The sequence below is a fragment of the Mesoplodon bidens genome (genome assembly GCF_964165515.1).
Source record: "Mesoplodon bidens genome assembly, chromosome: 11".
Lineage (NCBI taxonomy): Eukaryota > Metazoa > Chordata > Mammalia > Artiodactyla > Ziphiidae > Mesoplodon > Mesoplodon bidens.
In genome coordinates, this window is record NC_138167.1 from 46,828,841 (window position 1) to 46,853,024 (window position 24,184).

The window sequence follows — 24,184 nt, forward strand, 5'->3', positions numbered from 1 at the left end:
CCTGCAGGCTCGGCCTCCAAGTGGGCTCATGCTATTCTGAGCCCCATAAACCCAGACTGAATGAAGCTCTGTCCTCCATTCCCACCTAGAACCCCACTCACTGAAAGCTGATGTGAACGGAGTCAGCTTTACTGAGGACGTGGGCCTGTGTGGGTGCAGGGGGGCAGATGGAGGGGGTGTTTATTCCACAGCTGATCAGTGACACCGTGGCAATGGGCACCTCTGCTGCCCGCCAGCCAGGAGTTTCCGCTGGCCCTTCACCCACTTCTGCCTCTTTCTGCCTCCCCTCCCCCAACTCAGCCCTTCCCCTTACTTCTCTGCTCTCCTCCTTCTCAGGGGCCAAAACAATCCCTCTCATGCCACACAGCGTAGCTTACCATTTTGGTGGCTATGCTGGCCCTAAGGTTACCCATGCCCTAGGCTCTGCCCTTTAACCCCCAGCAATATACCAAGGTATTTTCTCAAATAAAACTGTTCCTTCCCTAAGAAGAACCTGCCAAGCTGTTAAAATAGTACACTCTTGGGCTTCCCTGGTGGCGCAGTGGTTGAGAGTCCGCCTGCCGAGGCAGGGGACGCGGGTTCATGCCCTGGTCCGGGAAGATCCCACATGCGGTGGAGCGGCTGGGCCCGTGAGCCATGGCCGCTGAGCCTGCGTGTCCGGAGCCTGTGCTCCGCAACGAGAGAAGCCACAGCAGTGAGAGGCCCGCGTACCGCAAAAAAAAAAAAAATAGTACACTCTTCACCTGTTCACCACATCTGGGTGCTCTGACCTCACCCCCCGCCATATCCCCCTGCCCAGTGGTTGTCCCCTGGTGTCCTCAGGCTCCCCAAATGCCACCTGTCTCACAACGAGATCCTCACCTCTCCCTGTTACCCCAAAAGCACTCCTCCCGTTGTCCCCAGCTCAGTTGGTGGCCCCTGGGAGGCATCCTTGACCTCACCTTCTCGCCCCCATCCAGCAAAGGCAGCAAGTCCTACTGATACTGAATCCTAAATATTTCTTGACCGTGCCCTCTTCTTGCCAGCCCTGCTGCCCTGCAGCCTTTAACCATTCTCTCTGTCTCCTCCCTTGCTCCACTCCAATCAACTACCGACACTGCAGCCTGAGTGATCTCTCGAAAATGCAAATCGGGTCCTGCTGCTCCCTGCTAAAATCACCTTAAAGCCTCCTGTCCCCTCTGTGAGCTCCGTGCCTGGCCTACAAGGTCCTCTGGGATCCTGCGCCTCCCGCCTCACCTCTCCCCACTTTTTGCCTTGTCCTTTACCCTCTGGCCTCACCAAATGGCCAATGGTTCTAGAACACTCCATGCTGCTCTCCCCTTGGGGGATGCTCTCTCCTCTCCCTGGAAAGCCCATCCCACGTCCTTTGCTTGGGTGAGTCCTTTTCCTAAGGCTCAGCTTTGATGTCACCTCCCCCTTTCCTGGGTGAGGGGGCAGGAACCAAGTTTTGTTCACCCCTGCATGTAACGTCTTGCACAGGGATTTGCTCACTGCTGCAGTAAGGTCCTCAATAAATATTTGTTGAATGAATGAATGAGTGAATAAAAGCTTCTTGGCCTCCTGGAGGCAGGTGACTTTCATGTCTGCTTCATTTCAGCTGGCTCTCCTTATAGCTTTATACCTGTCCTCACCTGGGACTGGGTCTTCTGAAATCTTCAAGTGAAACATCCCACCTCTGACCACAGGCTCTGTCCATCCACCCTCCCCCATTTCAGTCCCTGTCACATTCCTCCCCCAATGTCTCCCCCAGCCCCTTTCTGTTCATCCAGCCATCCTGGCTTGACTCTACCTTCTCCAGCCACATCCCCTGGCATCTCACCTCAGTGCCCTCTGACCCAGCTCCCTGTTCTCTGCACCCCGCCCCCCACAACCGTGTCCCTCCATCCTCACTCTTCTCCACACCCCTCTGCCCCCATCTGCCCTGCTGAGCGCTGCTGGAGAAACTCGCCCAGCCGTGCAGACCGCCGCCATGACAAGTCCATGGTCTCTGGCCTCAGTAGGGGTCACAGCTCTGCTCAGCAATCCTTACACCACACCGTCGCCAGGCGGCTCTCTCCCCATTCTTCTAAGCCCTACTTCAAACCTTCCATACTCTCTTCAAGTACCCTACCTTGCTCTGGCTTTCCTCCAGCAGATCTACTTGCCTCCTGTCCTACCTAGAAAGTGAAACCAGCTGGCAAGACTTCTTCCCATGCCTCCACCCCACCCTCCCCCCAGCCGCAAACTCACCTGCTGCTGCCCCATGCCCTCATCAGCTTCCCTTTGGCCTTGAAGAAGAGGCAGCCCTCCTCCTGTGTCTGCGTCAGGGGGCCCCTCCTTGTGTTCTTGGCGGCCCTCTCTTGGCCATTCCCAGCCTCATCTACGATTTTCACTTCTCCCTCTCCTGGCTGCTTCTTTATAATGTGCCTGGGTAATCACGGAGTAGTGGAGAGACCATGGGTTTGGAATGCCTTTCCCCTTTGTTTCTCTTTCAAGACTTTGCTCAAGTTCAATTCCTCTATGAAGCCTGCCCTAATTTTCGCCTCCAGGAGAGTCAGGGCAAGCTTTGTAGAGAAGCTGGGCTTGGGCAAAGCCAGTGGCTACTTCTAGCTTTGACTTCCTTGTGCCTCCACTGTTCCAGTGCAGACTCCCAGGCTTGCCTGGCATGAAGGAGTCTTTCAAGAAATGCTCAAGATTGAAGGCATGTAGTGTGAGTGACATTCCTCTCTGGCCCTGGGGTTGGGGGGTGAGGGTGGGGGGAATTCCCTGGTTGTCCCAGGGAATCTCACGGGCATCTATCTCCTTCCCTCCCCTCAGACAGGGTCATACAGGGCCTGGGGACAGACACCTGCCAGTCCCTACATCTCACCTAGCCTCAGTTTCTGCACCTGTACACAGGCACCAAACAGCAGTAATGCCTGTCTGTTGAGAACCTTTGATAAGACAAGAAAGTGAAAGCATTTGAACACTGCCACATATTCTGTACCCCTGACCAGTGCTTAACTCCTGTGACCTCAGCTTTCCCACTTTTAAAGTGGAGATGTTGGGAATTCCACGGTGGTCCAGTGGTTAGGATTCTGAGCTTTCACTGTCAGGAGCCCAGGTTCGATCCCTGGTTGGGGAACTAAGATCCCGCAAGCCACGTGGTATGGCCAAAAAAAAAAAAAAAAAGTGGAGATGATAATTCCCCCCTCCCTAGGAGAGTGTCCCCCAGTCAGAAAATGTTGGTTATTAGGACTGTCACCTCCCTTCCCACTCTAGCGAGACAGCTGTGAGGGCCGTGCTGGGGTGGGAAGGGTCCAGGACAAGCAGCACCTGAGGCTCCTGCTCTGGGACCTGGAGATTGAGAACCTTAAATGTAGTGGCAGCCCTGGTCTCTAGCTGGCCTAGAGCTGAACCTCCTGGGGCCCTGCCTGGCCTGGAACAAGGTCCTTCACCCCCTGAGGACAGGTGGACATTGGCCAGGACTTGCTCCAGCTCCAGCCAGCATGTCCCTGGACCCAGCCAGTCCTGGACCCTAGTAGCATGCTTTTGAGGTCACTCTTGCTCCAAGAGCTTTTGTCAAGCCCCACACCTGGCTGCCTAGAGCTGCCTGTCAGGTGGCTGTGTGCTCTTAACCTCTCAGAGGCCTGTCTCTGGGCTCCCCAGACTAGCGGGGTGGGCGTCTCTGTGGGGAGATGTGTATGCAGTGTGTGCGTGGGCACGAGGGGCAATGTGAGCTCTGATTGAGGTTCTCTCTCAGGGCTTGGAGAGGATGGGGGAGCAAGAAAGAGGGGAAGGAGGAGGGAACTGGAAGAGATGAGAAGGGACAATAAAAACATGACAGAAAGGGAAAGATTCAAGGTAGTTTCCCTTGTATCCCCTCACCCATCCCCACAAAATGGTGGAAAGAGGAAGCTGAGGCTCAGAGCGGGGCTGACAGAGCCGACCCTCCCGGCAACCCCTCCTCCTGTCCATCCATCTAGACAGCCAACCCTCTGTCTGTTCTCTGCATGACCCCTAGTCCTCCTCCATCTTTCCATCATGTCACCATGTCCACCTTCCTACCTGGTAAAACTGGCAGCCCCTGGGCAGAGGAGGAGGGGAAGGGGAGGAAGCCTCCTACAGGAGAATCAAAGCTCTTTTGGGTTCTGTCTTCAGGTGGAGCAGAGGGTCAGAGGGATGACTGAGCATGTGTGTGCTTGGATATGACACACACGTATACCTCGCTGAGAACACGTGGAGCCAGGCAGCTGGGTCTGGTCCCGAGCGGCCCTGTGACAGGGAATGCGGGACGGGCGATGTGGCTCTGCACACACGCGGAGTGAGCGGTCTATGCCGAAAGACGGAGCCCGCTGGGTACAACCGAAGATCCTTGTGGAGCGGCGCTAGCGTGTGCGGGCTCGTGCGTGCGCAGGTCTTTGTGAGCCCCGGACTCGAGCCGCGCGGGGAGGATCCGACACCAGGGAGCGCAGCGCCCTCTGCTGGCCAAACTGCCCGGCCCGCGGCACCTAGTCAGCCCCATGCCCTAGGTGGACCCTCGCCCTCGGACTGGCCAGTACCTCCCTCGGACTGGGTGCCCCGCCCATCCCTGAGGGCCTGTCCCTCATAGGCCCACCGTTCACCCCGTCATGCTCCCCGTGGCGCCCGTCGGAGAAAGGAACCAAGTTGCTGGGCTGGATGGAGAGGCCTGCCTCCCAGTCACGGCTGTGCCTCACTTGAGTCTGGTATGGAAGTCTTGCGAGGAGGTCTGATATTCTCGTCCACAACCGCCGGAGGAGGAAGCTGAGGCTCAGACTGGGGTTGAGAGCCGACCCTCCCAGCAACCGCTCCTCCTGCCCACCCATCTAGACAGCCAACCCTCTGTCTATCCTTGGCCTTGACCCCTAGTCCTCCTCCATCTCTCCATCCTGTTACCTTGTCCACTCTCCTACCAGATGAAACTGGCAGCCCCTGCGCGGGCGGAGGAATCCCCTCTCTTCTGTACCCACTCCCAGACAGTGGGGTGGGGGTGGGGGCCGGGGATAGCTGCTTCCTGGTGGCCTAGGGGACCCAGGCCTGAAAGACTCCCCAGGGCCCCCTCTCCTCCACGCCGCATCTGGCCCAGACCCGGGACTTGGGGAAGAGGAAGCGCGGTAGCGGAGGATTCGGTGGACGAGGTCCCCCCCTGCTGGTCGGAGCTGGCACTCGCGCCGGTCTCTTGGGTAGGGGCAGGGGTGGAGGCAGCGGGTGGGGGACTGCTCCTTTACCGGGGCTTCACACACACTGCCATTTGGTGTTAACTGCAAGCCGCCAGGCAGGCAGGGCAGGGTGCCGGCTGCCGCTACCATTTACATATACGAGACTCAAGTTTGGAGGAGGGCTGGGGAGTCTGCCCCTCCTCACCCCCAGCCCCTGGGACTGACCCTGGCCAGCCACTGTCTATAGCTTCTCCCATCGCTGCTCAGTCCATCTCCTGGCCCTGCTGGGCCCTCCTCTTCTGAGGCAAAACTGAAAACCACGGGGGAGAGGTTCCCACACCAGAGAGAAGCGCGAGCTCAGGTTTAAACACTCTCGGGAGAGCAGAGGCCCAGAACTGCGGTGTGGCTGGGGTCCCAGCTGTGGACGTGCTGGGTTTTCTTCACACTAGCAAATCGAGCCCTCGATCTGAGGTGCCTGTCCCTGTTTGCACAAGTGTTTCCCTTTTATCCATTGTTTCATTTTATCCTCATAACAATCCATGAAATGGGTACAAGTATCCCCATTTTACAGATGAGGTAATTAAAACTCAGAGAGCTTGTGTTATCCAAAGTTGCACAACCAGGTTTGAACTCAAAGCCAGAGTAACTCTGATGAGGAGTTGTGTCCTGAGCTGTTGTGTGCCCCTTTCGCCACAGAGAGCAGCCCAGTCCCAGGAATCTCACTCCCTCCCTTCATCTGACCCCACAACGACCCTGTGAGGAAAGCATTTTTTATCCTCACTTTATAGCTTAAGAGATGGGAGGCTTAGTGAGATTAAGGGGGTTTCCTAAGGAGTGTCAGTGGCAAGGGGACAAGAGCAGGTAATGGCAGAGCTACAGGCCCAGAGGGGAAGACAGTGGGAACCATGGCTGGTAGAGGCTGGGCTCGGTGAGGACCCCTCCTTCTCTGCTCCCACTGCCCCCCCCTGACCTCTAGCTCTGTTGCTACATTTGGTCTCTTTCTCTCTCTCCTCCCAACCCCATCTCTGACTCTCTAAGCCTCCCCTGGCCTCAGCTTCCCTGTCTTTCCACAGAGGATTGTGGAGACGGTGGAAGAGGGTGTGGGATGATGAGGAGGAGAGGTGATGAGCCAGAGTATCCTGAGGTGAGGCTTCTGGAGAGAGACGAGGCCGAACATGAATGTCAGTGGTTTATTGGGAAGCCTCCGCCCCTAACACCAGCAGCCCTACCCCATGCATCCTTGAGCAGAAATAAATAAGGTGGCATGTAATGAACCAGTCTGCCTCCCTCCTCAAGAGCTCTGGGGAGGGTCAGCCTCTGCTGTCCCGGGGGCTGGGATCCCCCTGGCTCTTGAGGAGGGGCTGGGGAGAGGGAGGGGACACAGACTGCCAGCCACCCTTTCCTGGCGTGGCCTGGGGCAGCCTGCAAGCCTAGCACTGTGTTCACGATCCCTGAGGTCTGACCTCGCTGCAGCAGTCTGCCCTGTGCCAGAGAGACCCCTTCCCCACCAGACCCCAGCCCCTGGCCCCCACCCCAAGAGTCCCACCCTGTGTTCCTGCTCCAACTCTAACTGTTCAGCCTGGGGAGTCAGCACCTCCTCCCCAGCTGCGGGGGAAGGAAGCTTTGCCGTCACGTATTTCTCTTCTTTCCCCCTGCGGTTCAGGGGCTGAGAGGCTGGGCGCTGCGTGATGCTGGTCACTGGGCAGTCAGCTCCATGGTCTTCCTCCGCTCCTCTCGCTGCTCCTCTCCGTCCTCCTCGGGCTCAGACGCGCCCTTGATGATGGCCACACGCTCACTCAGGCTCAGGGAGTTGGGGGAGAACAGGTAAAAGTAGAGGACAGCAGCCAAGGCAGCCCCCACGATGGGCCCCACCCAGAACACCTGGTGGAGACAGAGCAGTGTCCGTGGGCTGAGCCCCAGGCCTCCGAGACCAAGACCTCCCCCTCCAGAGGACAGACCCATGGGCCTCTCAGAGGAGACAGCCAGAGAGACGTCCAGACCTCCCGAAGGAAAGACTTCTCCCCACTTCAGGGGCAGATATACTGACACCCCACTCCCCAATGACAGCGACATGGACCACAGACACCCAGATCCTCAGAGGAGACAGGCATCTCCAGAGGGACAGGGCCCCGCCAACCCCACCCTAAAGAGAGACAAATGAACCTTCAGAGGGAACAGACATGGAGATCCTCGGAGAGATGAACAGAACGCCTCTCCCTTCCACACAGGGAGACAGACAGACTCTGGAGAGCTCTCAAAGGAGATGACAGACAGATTGTCCAGAGGGACAGACCCACAGGAAGGAAGGCTCTCCCCATTCCCCCAACAGGGACAGATAAATAAAACATCAAAGAGGACAGACACACGGACCCCCTGCCCCCCACCACCCAGAAAGATGGAAGCAAAATCCTCAGAGAGCAACACTGGAGTACAGATCCTTTTCCCTTCCCTAGAGGGACAGACACACATAGACAGTCCCTCCCCTCAAACCAGGGTCCCCTGCCTAAAAAATCTACCCCCACCCCTGTCCTCGTTCTGGCTGCATCTCCTTCTCTCTCCAGCCACCCCCAAGCTCTAGGCCCCCATCATCCGGAAAGTCCTGTTAGCCGTCACCTGCTAAGGCCGGGTTTCTAGGCCCTCATTGCCAGGGAGCCAGGGGAGGCCCAGACTCACCCAGTGCGAGGGGCTGAACTGCTTCATGATCACTGCGGGGCCGAGAGAGCGGGCCGGGTTCATGGAGCAGCCGGTGAAGTAGATCTGGACAGAGGGAGGGAGGTGGTGAGGAGGGCAGCGTGCTTGTCTACTCCCACCCGACCCGGAGTCTCCCCGGGTCCCCCAGCAGTGCAGGGGCTCAGCCAGGTCTCCAACTGTCTCCCAGTTCCTAGGCTGGTGACCTCTCCCTCCACAGGTTCCTACGGACCCCTCCTCTCCTCTCTGTCCTGCGCTTGGGCTTGGCTTCCTGCCCCCATCCCAGCTCCCACTCACTTCCATCTTTCCTCAGACTAGAGAAGGTTTGAGGGGATCAAGTCTGGGCCCGAGCAGAGCAGCTCCACTCCAGGCCTTAACTGCCAGGCTCATCGGTCCAGAAGGTACTCCCCATTATTTGCCCCAAGGGGCAGCACTGCTCACCCCCACCAGGTGGCCCAGTGTGACGGACAAGCCAATAGACAGGGCTGGGGAGCCCACAGGGCTGGTGCGGCGGGAGTCGGTGGAGGAGAAGATACAGAGCGCCAGCTGGAAGGTCAGAATCATTTCCACCACAACGGCCTGGCCCGGAGTTGTGTTGTTGTTGAGCTGCAAGGGAAGGGTGTGTTAGACCCTGCCTTCTTCTGGCTCTATGGCCAGGGACTTGGGGGGATGGGCTTTTGGTCTCCAGGGACATCTAGAGCCTGAGCACCTGGAAGCCAAGCCCTGTCACATCAGGGAGGTCATCTGCTGAAGACACGACATACTTCGCAGTGAGCACAAAGCTTGGAGCGCAAAGCTGTGGCTAAAGGGCAAGTGTGAGGGGAGCTCTTCCTGGATACGGGCCTGTCACTCGTTCTGCCCAGTCCCCAATCCCCACAAGCTGGCATTTACCCTCCCTCCTATGGGCAGCTGCCCAGTTTGCTTACAGCACCCCCCCAAGCCAGCCTCCGGCCTGTGCCTGACCCGCTGCCAGTTCCAACCTCAAACCCGTCTCTCTGGTGGGGCTGACTCACCACTTGACAATGGCCGAGAAAATCCTCCTCTGTGTTTGATTAATGAACCCAGTTTGCATGGGGCATGGGGGCTGAATCTGGGGCTGCGTGAGGGGGAGGCAGCAGGGGGCCAGGAGCAGGAACCAATACTCATCAGGGACTGTACGCGCTGGCACCGCATCAGGGAGTTCACAAGCACGGTTTCTAAACGTAAGTCCCCGACTCCTGCTGTTATGGAGGAGTCCCACGTAATCGTCCCTGCTATTGTGGCCATTCCCACGTAGTGTGAGTGAGAAAAACGAGACTGGGAGAGGCCAGGGTCACCGAAGACAGTATCACAACCCACCTCTCTCTGATGGTTCCATGAGACCACTCCGCTGAGGAGCACCCAGGAGCAATGAGGCGCCCAAGAGGACAGAAGAGCTCAGAGGTAAGACAGGAGAAGAGAGCGAAGTTTGGGGTAAGAAAAGAGGGGCAGTAGGCAGGCACCAGGAGAGAGGCCAGGATGGGGCAGCAAGAGGGGGTCAGGCAGAGGAGGTGAATATGAACCACAGCAGTGGGCTGAGGGGCACACACGGAGATTCATCTTCCCGGCCTTAGGAGGCTGTGACCTTCCTGGCAGAGGTGTGCACTGGACCACTCTGTGGCACCCATTCTGGAGATGGGGTTTGGGGGCCAGGTCCAGAGCCCACCACAGGGTCCCTGCCCCACAACCAGCCCCGTGGGCACTCACCGCGTTGACGGCCAGATTGCCTCGGGCATCACGCGGTGCCACCCCATAGAGGATGCCAGCCCCGGCAATGGCGCCCACCAGCTGCGCCACCATGTAGAAGGCTGCCCGGAGCAGGGAGATCTGGTTGCCCAGTAGGAGGGCCAGCGTGATGGCGGGGTTCATGTGGCCACCGCTCACGGGCCCCAGGGCCTGGGCCATGGTGCCTATGGCCAGGCCGAAGGCCATCGAGATCTGCAGGATGGTAGGCAGCGCGGACGGCCACTTGAGGGCCGAGCCGAGGCCGAAGAAGACGAGGATGAGGGTGGCCAGGAACTCTGCGAACACTGCCTTGAGGAAGGCCGCGGAGCACACCTCCTTCTTCATGGTCTCCAGGCAGCAGCCCCCGCAGGGGTCGCACGTCGGGGCGGCGGCGCAGCGGGCCGGGGGTACTGGCTCCCGGGCGCCGAGCGCTCTCAGGCGCCCGCGGCGTGGCTCGTCTCCTGGCGCGGGCCCTGCGGGGCGCGCTATATACAAGGCCGGCGCCCCGCGGCGGGGCGGGCGGGCGCGCGGGCGGGGGCAGTGGGCGGCTCCCGCACCCGGCGGCCAGCACTGCGCGCTGGGAGGGAACTTCAAGGCCGCCGCGGTCTCGCCGCTGACCCCGGCCCCGCGCTCCCCTCCCCCGCGCCCGGGCAGCAGCCCGCCCGCTCGGGCCACGTGACCCGGCTGGCGGTGTAGACCCGTCGGGCTGCCTGGGACCCGCGCATGGTGCGCTTCGGGCGGCTCCCGCGCTCTACTCCGCGCTGCCTGTCCCGGGCCTCCCGGGAGACTTTGTCGGGTCCGGGCTCTCCCGTCCTACCGACCTCCGGCCGTCTGTCTCCGCTGGACCTTTATCTCCGGCCATGGTCTTCCCCTTTTCTTCTCTTCGGGCGCTGGGTCCATCCAGCTCCTCCTTTTCCTCCTGCGACCTGGGCATCCTGACGCGGCTTCGCGCCCGGCAAGGTTGGAAAGATGGGCTTCCCTGAGGACAGCGCCGCCGCCATCCAGCTCCCTACCGGCCGGTGGCAGGGGCGGGCGGCGGGCAGGGCCGTGCGGGGCGGTCCGGCCATCATGGGCCTCTCCCCCACTCGGCCCGGCAGGCCTCCAGGGTTGGAGAGGCGGCGTTTTGAGATAAGTGGGCACCGTGCCAGCCTGCGCCGGACTCAGCCATCCTATCTACTCTCTCTATTTCACCTTTCCTCATCTCTTTTACTCTCTATGACTTTGTCTCTACATCCTTTTCCATGTCTGTGTCTCTTACATGTGGTCTTTTTTAGTTCCCTCAAAGTCAAGTCCTCCTACCCCTGGGCTCGGTGACACTTCCTTCCAGTCCCATTCCTCGCCGCCCCCCCACTCTTGCCCCTTCCCTCTGAGCTCCCAGCTGCTTTCCACCCACCCCTCCCACCCTTCCTTCTTCCTACCCACAGGTTAGGCATGTGGGGAATGAGGCTGGAGGGCCCTTCGAGGGCTTGGAAGAGGGGCAAGGACGCACGCCAGGATTCCAGGAGTGGAGATGCACTAAAGACCCCACCACCACTACCATGACATGTCGTTAGGAAGCACTCAGCACAGTGCTTGGCACAGAGTAAGGCTCAGTAAAGTTTCCTCAAGTTGTGACTGTGATGTTAAAACCCCCCGAGGGCTCTGTGTGGAGCAAAGTGAGAGAGTGCAGCAGAGGGAGAGGACAGGTGCTCCTCTGTCAGGGGGCTGAAGGGAGGGGCGTGGAGGGAAGCCAAGGACCTGGAGGAGCGGGATGTGGGCTCTGTGGCAGCTAAGATGCCAAAGAAAACAGGGAAGGAAGAAACCTCGCTATTGTTCCTGCTCTGCCCCGGTTTCCTGCTGGAGCAGCTCCTCCCCCAGGTCTCTCCTCTTAAGGCAGGAGGCCCATCTGTCCCTTCTGCCATGGGTCCTGGGGCCCTGCCCCTGGCAGAGCATGGCAGCTGTATTCAGGATCTTCATCTGGGCTTAGGGCTCCGGGCTCTGCGGGCCTTGTTCAGACTGGTACAGACTGGAACAATGACCCTCATGACCCCAGAGGCCTTTGGGGACTAAGCCTTTTCACTGCTGAACTTGCCTCCAGTCTGCCCCCTTCCACCTTCTTTTTCATCCTCTCTCTTCAGGCACTGTTGTGAATCCACACGTGGAGTGGGAAGGACTCGGCAGTGTCACCAGGGGAAGGAAGCTCCTACTTGAGGATGTGAGACCAATCCTTTACAGCTAACAAATGGCTTTGGCCTCCACTGTGTGATTAAATTCCGAGCTACCTGTGAGGAAGATCAGACTGAGAGGTTCTGCCTTGCCCAGGGTCACACATGACCTGAGATGGGACCCACGGCGTCGTCAGAAGTGGCCTGGTGTGGCTGAAGAAGGAGACCCTATCTGTCCAGATTGCTCAAATGGGGGCAGCTGGCTACATCTCCTAGGCCTGTGCTAAAGGCTCTTCCGCCTCTCTCTAACCATCAGGGTCACTCTGTCCCCAGGTTGTCACAAGAGCGCCTATATGCTGCAATTATCTTTGCCCTGAGCCCTTGGACCCTTCCCTGCCACAGACCCAGAGTATTGCTTCCCTGGGACCACTCTGGGCTGGGAGATGGATCTTCCCATGTGTGGCACAGAAAGTTAGAATCTCTCGGGGGGAACCCCTTCTTCCTCTCCTGATATTGGGCCCCCTTGGTTCTTTGGGAGCAGTTTCTGGCTGAGGGTAGAAATGGTAGGGTAATTGGCAGCGGGTGATGCTGCCAGGACTCCACATATCCCCAGGTTTGGGGAACGGCCATTCATTCATTCCACAGAGACTTATTGAGCACTTACTATGTACCAGGCACTGTTCTAGGCACTGGGGATATAGCCATGAGCCAGCAGACAATGTCTCTGTGTTGTGGAGCTAATATTCTAGTGAAAGGAGACAGACAATAAACAATGGACATATTGAAATTATATAGTACAATAGAGTGTGGTTAAGTGCTATGGAAAAATAGAATATGGGAAACTGGTTCTTTGCATTTTAAATGGTTGTCATGTGGGTCTTACTGAGAAGGTGACATCTGAGCAAAGACTTGAAGAGTGAAGCCGAATCTGGCCTCTGTACCCCAACGTCAAATTAAATCTCAGAGACAGAGTTTTGGGTGAAGTAGAAAAGAATAGCTCTATTGTTTTGCCAGGTAAAGGGGGACACAGTAGGCTAATGCCCTCAAAACTGTATGTTCCACCCTGGGGGGGCCTGTGTGAGAAGTCTTATAGTCCAGGGGCAGGGTTGCTGATAAGGATCAGGGTGCATGCAGGGACCGCATTCCTTCAATCCAGAGATCATCTGGTGTCAGGTTATGATGGGCGAACTGTGACCTTCTCTGGAATGAAGAGTGCTTCATCATATCTTCCATTTGGTGAGGGTTTTAGTTCTTCAGAAGAGCTCAAAGATAACATTATATATATATCCCTTGAGGGGGAACCAGGACCATGCCCCCAAAGCTGTACTACTGTTTCTTGACTGCTCCTTCCTTGTCTCCATATCCCCTCCCTTCCCTGATTAGCAACTGTTTGAACCTGCCCTTTGGAACTCAGAGACGGGGACACAGAAAGGCTTTTGTGCCCAGGAGCCCCACAGGGTCCTGCTTGGTTTCAAGAGGAGAGGGAAAGAACCGTGCACGTATCTGGGGAAGAACCTTCCAGGCAGAGGGAGCAGCCTGTGTTGCTGAAGCAGGAGAAAGGGAGGGCAGAGAGTGGTAGCAGTGGGCAGACCTTGTGTGTCACCTGAAGGACCGCAGGCTTCACTCAAAAGAGTGAGGGAGTCATTGCGCGGGGACTAGCATGGGCTGACAGTTTTAACACAACGCCTCTGTTGCTGTGTAGAGAAGAGATGGGAGGGGCAGGAATGGAAGCGGGGACGCAGTGGCCTGGCCCTGAGTGTGGGTGCTGAAGGTGAGAGCGATGGGATCTGGATCCCTTGGAGGTAGAACTGACAGGGTTCCCTGGTGGAGTCAGGGACGGGTGTGAGAAGGAGTCAAAGATGACTCAAGCCTTTTGGCCTGAGCAGTTGGAAAGATGGAGTTGCCCTCAGTTGGGATGGGGAGGACTGTGGCAGAAGCAGGTTTGGGGAGACGAGCAGAAGGCCAGTTTTGGACATGCTGAGTGTTAGGCATTGTCCTAGACCCTAGGGTCCCTGCCCTGACTTCCCAACATGGTGCTACAGCCAGCACGAGGGCACCAAAAGGGGCTGTCCTACACTGTCTCTGGAGGACACACAGCTGGCCCATGTCCTGGTGGCCTCCCTGTGGTGCCACCTGGGTGACAGAGCCCAGCATGCCCATTTTGGCCAGGCTGACAGTGGGAATTGGCCACCAGAGTTCTCCTAGCTGAGCTTATTCAGCACTGAAATCCCCTCTGCACCATCCCTAGCAGCAGCTCTGGGAAGCTCATGACATGCCACAGACCCCAGGCTGTCTGCTGGCACCTTGGACTGCACGGACCGTTTCTAAGTTGTGAAAGAAACAGCATTTATTGACAAATGAGCATTTATTGAGTGTTTACTGTGTGCGGAGGGAAGATAGAGAGGAGGGTGCCATCCAAGAACCGGAAGGAGCCCTGCCCCCAACGGGCTCACAGTCTAGCTGGGAGGCACTGCCTAGATACAGAATCACAGCTTAAAAGATACAAAATAATATGGAAGCAACATGTGCAGGTGCAAAGTCATCTGGCACAAAGTGGGAGCGTGGAGGTGGAGGCAGCTGGGACCCAGTGGTCAGCCACTCCTGCCCCCAGCTCAGAATCTTCTCAGTCTCCAGCTTGGGGACCTGAAGGTCTGTTCATCTGCCTCCATGCTTCCCTGCCTCTGTCTGGTTTGGCGTGTGTTTGACATGCACCCTCCTCCAGACTGGGTGCTCTTCAAGGGCAGAAACCAGCTCGTGTCTTTGTCATTTTCTCCCTCCCTGGCCACGGCCCTCCCCAAGGCCCCATGTCTACCACAAGGCAGCAGGCTGGGCTGGACAGGCTGGGTTGTGTGCGCTGGTTTCTGCCAGGGGCTCCCAGGAGGGGCCTAGGATTGGCCTCAGCACAGGCCTCGTCTCGTCTGACTTCTGAGTGGAAACATCATGAGATTTTGCATAAGAAGTCCTGAGTTCAAGTCTTAGCTCTATATACAGCTGTGTAACTTTAGACCAGTCTTTTAGCCTCAGCCTAAAATGGGAAGGACAGTATTTGCTTGCCCTATCTCAAGGGGTTGGGAGATAATTACAGGAGATGATAAGGGAGTGCTTTGGAAAAGGTAAAACCCAGCATGACTTCTGGCTGCTGTCCTTCCCTAACCTGCCTGAAGTTTTAGGAGGATTAGATGAGCTAACGCAGGTAAAGCACCCAGCACAGAAATTGGGACAAGAGATGCTTAATAGGTGTCAGTTCCCCTCCACTCCCATCACTTGAATCCTGCTTTGACCTCTGACCTCAGTGACCCCAAACTGGGCAATTGGGGCTGGAAGTGGTGGGGATCTCACATTTACTTTGGGGGGGAGATGCAATCTTGGAAGAAGAACAGACTAGAGAGAAATTCTTGGCAACTTCTAGAGGGATCTGTTGGGTAGAGGTGAGGTGAGGATGAAATACCTGAGACACATCCAGGCTTGGCTCACAGCTCAGTGCCTTGCTGCCCTTGAACTTCCAGAGCAAGGACACTCAGCTGCCAGGAGTACAGCCCCAGAAGTCACTTTGGTCTCTGACTCAACCCCTCCCCCGGTAGTGAGTCTAAGCGACTGTCATCAGCTGTCGGGGATTGGGAGAATCATCTCCATAGCACCTATGACCTCCTAACCCGAAGGGAGGTTTGGTCAAGGAAGACAGACAAGAGCATAGAGGAGGTCGTGGGCATAATTACAGAGATGTGTTCCTCATACACAGTCAGTCTCTGAAGGGAGTGGAGGGCCCAAAGGGGCTGGAAACTGGTGCACAGTGGCGCTTGGTGCAGTGTGGGACAGACACAGATAAAAGCCTTGAAAGCATGGAAGCAACAGAGCATGGAGAAGGGGGCTCAAGGTGTGATTCTTAGGTTAGCTGTGCAGCAGGCTGGAGAGGTAGGGTAGAATGGATGGTCTGGGTGGTGGGGAGAAGGGAGGGGAGAACAGCCAGTGTGTGCTCAGGGTTGGGAGAGGTTAAGGGGCTGGACCAGATGGGGCCAGCCCCAAACCCATCTCCTGCCCACACCTTGGGGCCCCAAGGCTCTCCTTTGCTTTGACCACCAACTAAAGGAGATAAAGGAGGCCAAAGGTCAGGCCCCTTCTGCATTCTCCCCCCAGGAATCAGAACTAATGAAATGATCCGAATAATGCATGATAATGGTATGAGGAATACAGTTCACACAGCACTTTACGTGCATCATCTCAATCCTAGTTAATCTCATTTGAGAACCATTGCATTGGCCTGGAAATTTAGAAGCCCAGCTCTAGACATAGTCCTGCCTCTGCCTGGACAAGTCATCTCCCTTCTTTGGTCCTGAGAGCATTAGGGTGCTCTCTGCACAGTCATGTCCTGTTGTGGGAGCCAGAAGGGAGGGAGCACCAGGGCTGGGGGGGTGGAAGGGAGAGAGAGGAAGAAGAGCGCTGCCTGGGGAGGGTGGCTGGCGGTGAGATGGGTGATGGAGGCGTGTTGCCTGGTGCCTGTGGTTGCGTGCCTGAGTGCCTTGCCCAGCCAGCCATAGGTGTGTGCTGGGCGAGAGGACTCACTTGTGAAACTGAGTGTCTCCTTTCAAGAAGTGTCTAGTTGCAAATCTCCCCCTCTCCCAAGACAAAGGCCAGGGGCCTACAAAGGCCTTTTGTTTTCTCTGCCACAGTGGGAGGCTAATCTCTGAGTCTGGAGCCCCCCCTGGAGATGAGGTCGCACGCATGTACACTTGTGCGGCAGGCACACACACACATGCCTGCTTCCTCCCTGGGCGAGGTCCCCTCTTAGGGCAGGAAGGAGGTCCTTGGCCACTCCCCCTCCCACCCACCCCCACCACGGCCGGAGGCCACTTCGGGAGCTGTTCTCTGGTTGATACCTCACTACGTCTAGCAAAGGGTCCTGGCAAGTCTTAGGACCCAGTGCTGCTGCTTGGGGAAATTTTCCAGAAGGGGCAGGGGAGGGGTTGGATATCAGTGCCTCCCTTCAGCTCTCTCAAATGGCCTCCATACCCTCCTCTTCCCTTCTCCTGGGAAGCACACTTAGAGCTCCTGGGGATGCATGGCCGGAAGGACTCATCCACTGCAGAGGAAGTGGATTTATTGCAGGTGGGGGAGGGAGGGGTCAAGAGGGGAGTAAGAGGTGGCCAGCCATTGCACACTTGCATCACCACAGGCACACCTGCTTACACTCAGGAGCATGCACACCCCTGCACCTGGGGACAGAGAGGCACTGGGGGATGAACGCGCAAAACCCGATGCCCGGTTCCCAGACCCCGTCCCCCGCAGGCCACCCAGTACACCGCGCAGGCTCTCCAGAGCCTTCCTCTGCCCTTCCCCCCCAGCTCGGTGCCCAAGTCCCAGCTCCCTGCAAGGCGCCACGGGGTCGACTACTCGGCTACTCGCTGCCCCGCAGCCTCAAGGCAAGGGATCTGCCACGCTCACCGCTGTCCCCGCCCTGGCCTCGGCACGTCCTGGAAGCAACTACTCTGCACCGGGGGCCGGCTTCGCACCTGGGAAGAGGGGCTCCGGCGGGGGTGGCGGGCGCTCCCCCGAGCTCCCCCGAGCCCGGCCCGGGCGCTCAGGCCTTGCTGCCCCGAGGCAGGCTCTGCGGCGAGTGCAGCTCCACCGACTGCCTCCGCCGCACCTCGCGTTCCTCCCAGTCGGTGTCGGGCTCCAGCCCCTTCAGCACGGCCAGGCGCTCCGACAGGCTCTTGGCGGGCGGGAACAGGATGTAGTTGTAGAGGAGGGAGGCCAGGATGGCGCCGACCAGGGGTCCGACCCAGAAGACCTGGGGGCAAGCGAGAGGGCGCCTCGCGGGAGTGCTCCTCTCCCCCCTTCCCTTTGAAAGGGGGCCTCACGCGGTGAATGTAGTCAAATGCGTGTCCGCGTAGTTATCAGTGACTAGTGAGCAACTGGGAAGACTTGTTAATTTGGGCTAATGGTGCGAATTGGAGCCGACTGCCCCGGGTGAACTTGGACAAGTTACTTACCCTCTCTGCCTGTTTCCTCACTATAATAAGACGTAATTTCTGGAGTTCTTGTGAAAAACTAAATGAGTCAATATTTGCAAAGCACTTAGAAGAAGTCCTGGCACATACTAAGTACTAGGTAAGTGCTAAATAATAGAAATGTATTATGTAGGATAAATATTACCATTTATCGAGTTCTAAGGCACTGCGTCATCTGTTTTACACCAGTTACCTCGCTTAATCTTTACAAAAAGCCAAAGCAACAACTGCTCTTATCCTCATTTACAGATGCGGAAACAGAGTCTTTGGCGTCAGACCTGAATGGTGGACCCAAGACTCCACGGGGCCCCAAGAGGAGGACTGTGGAGGGTTTGCTGATCCCACCCCAAGCTCTTCCAGCCAGATGGGTTTCTGGGGGAGGGGAAGGCAGGGAGGTTTCAGCCATTACCCAGTGATTGTCAAACTTGCCGGTGACCACAGCTGGAGCCAAAGAGCGGGCAGGATTCATGGAGCAGCGAGTGTAATGGATCTGCAATGGGAGGCAGGGGTCAGGGAGGGGAGGGAGGGGAGGAAGGGGCGGGGGGGAGTCTCTGTGCCTCTCTCCAGTGCTTGACCTAAGCCTAAAGGGAATCCATGCGATGGACAATGGAGTTCATGTTATATTTACAGGGTTCGCTATTCATTTGAAGCTGGAGTGATATCTGTCCCTTTGTGGTATATGGGAGTCAAACCCTCTGGGGTGTGTCCATGTGTCTTTCCCTCTTGGGAGTTCTGTGTATCTGTCCCTCTCGGGTCTTTGTGGCTCTCACTTTGGGGCGTTCTGTGTATCCGTCTCTAGAGTGTCTGTGTGTCTCTTTCCTTGCGGTAGGTCTGTGTGTCTCTCCCTCCAGGGAGACTGGAACCAGTGGCCATGACCTACCCCGAGGAGGTGGCCCAGGACCACAGAGAAACCAATGGAGAGGGCGGGGGTACCCAGGTTGTCTCCACGGCGCTCATCCGTGGAGGCGAAGATGCACAGCACCAGCTGCAAGGTCAGGAAAAGCTCCACAGTAACGGCCTGGCCAGCTGTCGAGTTGTTGCTGAGCTGGGGACAGAGAGGGGGTGGGGGGGGACACACTGAGCATGCTCCCCACACTGGGGCCATCTTCCTGCCCACCTGCAGTCAAAGCTCCAGATAGGCTTCCGGGCAGCAATCCAGAACATCAGGGCTCACCAGCCACCTTAGTCCAAACTACTGATGGCTCCTTCCTGGGCCATGGCACAAAGGCAGGGGGATGGACCCTACAACTGCTTGTGGTCCCCAGGCCAGATGTAGGGAAACTGACTCCATAGCCCATTAGATTTGGGAGCTGGGGTTGTGCGCCTGCAATGTGAAAGGAAAAGGATGCTGAGATCCATAATTTCTGCTTCCTGAAGAACAAGGAAAGAAGAGGTTTTGATTGCAGCAGGAAGCTTTAGGCCAGGCAATAGGAAGACCTTCCTCTCTGTTTAAGCCATAAGATACTGGTGTAACGAGAGGCCTGCGGTCTTTCCTCCTGTGGTCAAGGGGCTCCCAGGAACAGGATCTAGGGGCTTGGCTCTGGGGATGGCGCTAGTGTGCCCCTTCCTTCTGTCACTGCATTGTACAGCTCTTTCCTCTAACCTTTGCCTGTTCCCTTTGACCTTGCCTGTTCCATCCTGCATTTCAGGCCTCAATTTTGCCCTGTGGATTGGCTCCCCGCACATCCTCCAGAGGTTGAGGTTGGGGTGCTGGAGCCCTGTACTTTGGTGCCTCGTCACCCCATGTGGGGTGCCCATGGTCCCAGCAGACCTTGCCTTGGGTAACAAGAGTACTTGGGGTTGAGCAAAAAGGCGATTTCATAACTGGGCTGCACCCAGTGCTGGATTTCTTTCTGGGTTTTGTCATCTTATGCCCCACATCCTGCCCTCTCTGGGCACTGCCCTGGGTGGAGCTGTGATAGTTCTGAGCTCCCACGATCCTTCTCCAGGCCCTGAACCCCAACCCCGGGTCCTAGCCCTCAAGCTGGCACCCTTGGGTCTCTCTAGAGTCGAACTTCAACCACCCCCCATGCCCCCCTCCCCACCAGGTCTTCCAATGTCAGAGCCTATCGTGGGCGGCAGTGAAGAGCTTTGAAGGCAGACACTTTGGCGCTTTTGACTTGCTGTGGGGCCCTACTTATTTCAGCCTCAGTTTGTCTTTCTGTAAAATTGGGATAACAGAATGGATCCTGGAGGACTGTCTGAGAAACAGAAACGACAAGGGCAGAACCCCAGCTCCATTCCCACTGGTAAACAGTGGATCTAAGGGAGACACTGTGGATGTGGGTTTGGTGTCAGACAGCTCTGGGTCCACTTCCAGGTGCTGACACTGGTTCTGTGATTTGAGCCAATTAAATGATGAACCTCAGTTTACCACTCAGGGTGGAGAATCACAGAATTCACCTTACAGTGTTGTACCTAGAATGAGATGAAATCTGGCCTAGCACGAAGCAGATGCGCGTCAATGGTAACTTCTTGGTGGACAGACTGGCTTTTCCAGTGACCTCAGAGGATACTTGGGACACCCATGGGGGTCAACTAGCTCTCACTAGCTTCAGGACAAGTCAGTCCCACTGCTGCCCCATTCCAGCCAGGAAGGTTCTCCCCAGTCCCTCAAGATGGTAAATGCTGAGCAGTAACTTGGGGGGGCCTCCTCAGACCCTTCCCTTCTGAGGGCCCTAGTCAACTGTGAGATGATGGGAGAGCAGGAGGCCATGTCCTCATGGCCCCTTAGCCCTCCCATTGCCCTGCTATTAGAGGAGGTTCCCCAACCACACATTCTTGAGACTTTCTTGGCCATGCTCTCAGGAAGTTCCTCTCTCAGTCTAACCACACCTCATCTTGCTGCAGATTGAACTAATTTCCTTCTCAATGGAAATGGTCAGATTTCTCAGTCTGTCCACCACCATGGCCACTCTCGCCTTTTCTCCACCTTGAGCCCCCAGCCTAATGATATTTTCCATTTTGAAGAAGAGAGAAGTTCTCCAGTTGGGATACCCCTGCCCCTTGCATGAGGAAGGCCACCTGTGCAGAGGAGGGGATGGCCACAGAGACTGTGCAGGACTCTTCAGAGACATCAGAGCTCTTATCCAGTGGCCCAGGGATAGAGAAGGCCAAGAAATGCAGGAGACTGAGGCACAAAAGAGGCACTTGCCTTCTTGGCTTGGGATGGGGGATGGAGCAAGAGCTGTGTTGAGGGAACACAGACTGTCCCTTCCCACCCATGCCCTGAGATGCCCAGGCCTTTCACAGACCCGGGAGACGGGGAGGCTGGGGAGGGGGAAGGGGCTGCGGCGTCACCCTCAGCTCCCAAAGTCCCCAAGGCTCCCAATTAGCCACTCTTCCTGGAATCAGCAGTTAGCTCATGGGCTCTGGGGACCTTCTCCGAGGTCTGGAGAGACCTTGCCCCTTTAGCTTTGTCCTGGGTTCTGGTGCTTACTCTGGTATTGACAAACTGTAGGACTTTTAGCCTGTCGCTTCCCTTCTCTGAGCCTCAGTTTCCTTGTTTGCAAAACAAGGCTTAGGTGGTGGCTCAGGGAGGGGATGTTTTTGGGGTGGAAAGATCCTGGGTTTTGCAGTCAAGCCTGGGTTTGAAGGCTGGCTCTGGTACTTCCCCTTTCTGAACCTCAGCTTCCGCGACCTTAAGAAATGGATCTTCTCATCCCTCCCTCAAAGGCTGTCGTGAGGTATCAACGTGTGGCTCGTGAGGACCCCCTGCTGTGAGGCCTGCACACAGTAGATGCCGAAGAAATGTTGGGTCTTCTTCCCTCGAGAAGATGCTGGGGACTAGCCCTCTGAGGTTCCTCCCAGCTCGTAAAGCATGTCTGCTCTGGGACCCTGTCCTCTGCCGCGTCCTAGCGCAGCCCTCTCTGTAATGCAGGTACCAAGTCAACAGAAACCTTGATGCTGCTCTTCCTCCGAGAGGCTCAGGACAGAAGGTACAGTAGACCCGTGTGTATCCAGCCTCTGCTCTGACATTACTGTTCCTTCTGCCCTGACTCTCCTATGGCAGCTGTGTTCCTGGCTCTCGAATTTCTGCCCCTCCCCCATACACCCACCCTCCCTCTCTTTCAGTCTCTCTCTCTCTCTCCTCACCCAGACCCTCACCCAGATCTGGTCCCTCCCCTCTCATCCTTTATAAGAGACTCCCCAGGATCTGCCCCTGTGGAAAGGACAAAGTTCTGGCTACTCACAACATTGACTGCCAGGTCCCCTCGGATGTCTGGTGGTGTGATCTCAGAGAGCAGAGCGGCCCCGGCCACGGCCCCCAGCAGCTGGGCAGCCACATAGAAGGCAGCTCGGAGAAAGGAGATGTGGCAGCCCACCAGGCAGGCCACAGTCACGGCAGGGTTGATGTGGGCCCCGCTGATGTGACCCAGAGCCTGCACCAGGGTGCCAATAGCCAGGCCAAAGGCCATGGCAATCTGCAGTACAGAGGGCAAGGCCTGGGGCCAGTTGAGGGCTGAGCCGAGGCCAAAGAAGACAAAGATGAGTGTGGCCAGGAACTCTGCAAACACCGCCCTGGAGAAGGCTATGGATCGGAGTTCCCACATGCTGTGGAGACTTCAGTGGGCTAGCCCAGTGGCCTCAGGGACGGGAAGCTTGCGGCTCTCTCTCTCTCCCCGTCTTTCTCTCTCTTTCTATCTCAGGGTCTCTGGGGAGGCTGGTCATGGGCATTTATAGGGTTTTTCCAGCCTGGTTTTGGACACATGAGATGGAGGTGGACTTTGGGCCAATACCTCTTCTCCCCTATGGCCGCCTCCTGCCCCCACTCTCCACCCCTGCCTGCAGCATGCCTATCACCCCATCTTGGACTTCACAGCTGAATAATGTTCCCCATTAATGAGCTCCAGATAAGGACTGACGTCCCCTAGTTTTCCGTGTTTGTTCCCTTGGTTACCCCATGGCTGTTGCCCCAGGGCCTCCCCTGCCCCCACCGCCCCCGTCCTAGGGGGATTCTCTAGGGGATTGCACGGCCAAACCCCTCTCTCTGATTCAAACTGTTGGCCAAGGCAGGGGCAACACCTTACAAAACTGACCATGGGACAGGGTGCCAACGCTACCCCTTCTGGTGACTGGGAAGTTCTTCCTTCTGTCGCACCTCCAATTCTTCTTTCTCGCAGGGAATGGAAAATAACTGGTTGATGTGCCGTGAACCTTCCAAGGCATAAATGTTTTGTGTCTCTTCTGTGCTCGCTTTCTTGCAGTCGATCACCCATAAGTCGTTAAGCTTCACTCGCTCCCTGAAACCCCAGCCAAATAGTAGTTCCCATAGCCTGGAGGCAGGGGGTGATTTCAGAGGCATTGGGACCCTGGCCTTGGGTGATGGAGTCAACCTGGGGTCGACCGAGGAAGCTGCGGCTTCCGTTCCGTGGTCCATCTCTGTGATTTAAAAGGGATAATAAACGTACATGGGCTTGGGGTTTGGAGTAAATGAATTCATGCATAGAAAGTGCTCAGAGCTGTGCCTGGCCCACAGCAAGCTATCAATTGGTATCACCTGGTATTAATAACATTGTTAATACTCTGAGGTGGAGACCACGACTCCCCAAACTCACATGTCAGGGTCCCAGAAGCTGTGACAGGCTCTAGGCACACCCTGGAGCTCAGAGCCACCCAGGTCACAGGGGGAGGACATTTTTTGTGGGGCAGTGAGCTGTGCAGGCTCAGGGAGGCTGCAATAAGCACCCCTCTGGCCTCGGAGCCCACTCAGCCCAGCATCTGGGCAATGCCACCTCCTGCCATCAATGCCACTCTGTCCCGAGGTCTAGAGACATTTAGGTCTGGGAGTCCCCCCAGCCCCATTTCATCGCACTTCTCTAATCCTGCCAACCCTGCTCCCTCTCCTGGGACCCAAAGGCAGGGTCAAGCTCAGAGTGTGACTAAGGGGACCGGCTCTGGGCCCTGCTCTATCTCCTGTCCAGCAGGTCCCTGGGCAAGTCACAGTCCCAGGAATGGAAATCTGAGAGTGACTGGAGACTGAAGAGTGGAGCCCCTTGTGTTGCTGTGTGCCCTTGGATGGGCCACACAGCCTTTCTGGTCTTTCCTCTTTGGTCAAAGTGTTCATGATCTTGAGAGAGAAAGTGGCCCACTGACCCTTGATTCTGGGCAGGATCTCCCCTAACCTGGTCAAGTGTAAAATCTCTTACCTCCCGATATACCCAAAAGCGGTGTCATGACTTCTCTCTGTAGCCCATTAACCCCCAGCCCAAATTTGTGTATGTGTATGTTGGTCATTCAGTCACATGATCATACATTTAGAACCCAGTGGGATCTTAGAGGTCATCTAGCCTATGGATCCCATTTTACAGATTACAGCATGAAGTCCAGAGAGATTGTGACTTGCCCACATTCTGGTCTGGACCCAAGTGTGGAAGGAGGGGAGGGCACCAACCATGACTGGGCCCCTACTTGGGCTGTGCTTTCCCTTATTTATTTAGTTATTTAGGCTGCGTCGGGTCTTCAT

General features: G+C 56.8%; 2 protein-coding genes across 2 annotated transcripts; both read right to left on the reverse strand.

Moving 5' to 3' along the window:
* Positions 1–6,312: 6,312 nt before the first annotated feature.
* AQP5 (aquaporin 5) lies at positions 6,313–10,059 on the reverse strand. Its single transcript, XM_081250310.1, has 4 exons — positions 9,552–10,059; positions 8,268–8,432; positions 7,812–7,895; positions 6,313–7,019 (listed from the first exon to the last, which is right to left on the reverse strand). Exons 1-4 carry the CDS (start codon positions 9,912–9,914, stop codon positions 6,834–6,836), a joined length of 798 nt encoding a protein of 265 aa, XP_081106436.1. The 5' UTR covers positions 9,915–10,059; the 3' UTR covers positions 6,313–6,833.
* A 5,829-nt stretch (positions 10,060–15,888) lies between these two features.
* Positions 15,889–22,621, reverse strand: AQP2 (aquaporin 2). The gene is made up of 4 exons (XM_081248784.1): positions 21,912–22,621; positions 18,599–18,763; positions 18,128–18,208; positions 15,889–17,498 (listed from the first exon to the last, which is right to left on the reverse strand). Exons 1-4 carry the CDS (start codon positions 22,269–22,271, stop codon positions 17,289–17,291), a joined length of 816 nt encoding a protein of 271 aa, XP_081104910.1. The 5' UTR covers positions 22,272–22,621; the 3' UTR covers positions 15,889–17,288.
* Between the last annotated feature and the right edge of the window lie 1,563 nt (positions 22,622–24,184).

What these genes read in the sequence shown, in the direction of transcription:
- AQP5 (XM_081250310.1), bottom strand. Translation starts at nt 9,914, where the DNA reads ATGAAGAAGGAGGTGTGCTCCGCGGCCTTCCTCAAGGCAGTGTTCGCA. An exon ending in CACTGGGCCACCTGGTGGGG is followed by an intron (nt 7,896 to 8,267) that starts GTGAGCAGTGCT and finishes CCCTCTGTCCAG; the next exon opens with ATCTACTTCACCGGCTGCTC. An exon ending in AGTTCAGCCCCTCGCACTGG is followed by an intron (nt 7,020 to 7,811) that starts GTGAGTCTGGGC and finishes TGTCTCCACCAG; the next exon opens with GTGTTCTGGGTGGGGCCCAT.
- AQP2 (XM_081248784.1), bottom strand. Translation starts at nt 22,271, where the DNA reads ATGTGGGAACTCCGATCCATAGCCTTCTCCAGGGCGGTGTTTGCAGAG. An exon ending in TCCTGGGCCACCTCCTCGGG is followed by an intron (nt 18,209 to 18,598) that starts GTAGGTCATGGC and finishes CTCCCATTGCAG; the next exon opens with ATCCATTACACTCGCTGCTC. An exon ending in GCAAGTTTGACAATCACTGG is followed by an intron (nt 17,499 to 18,127) that starts GTAATGGCTGAA and finishes GCTTGCCCCCAG; the next exon opens with GTCTTCTGGGTCGGACCCCT.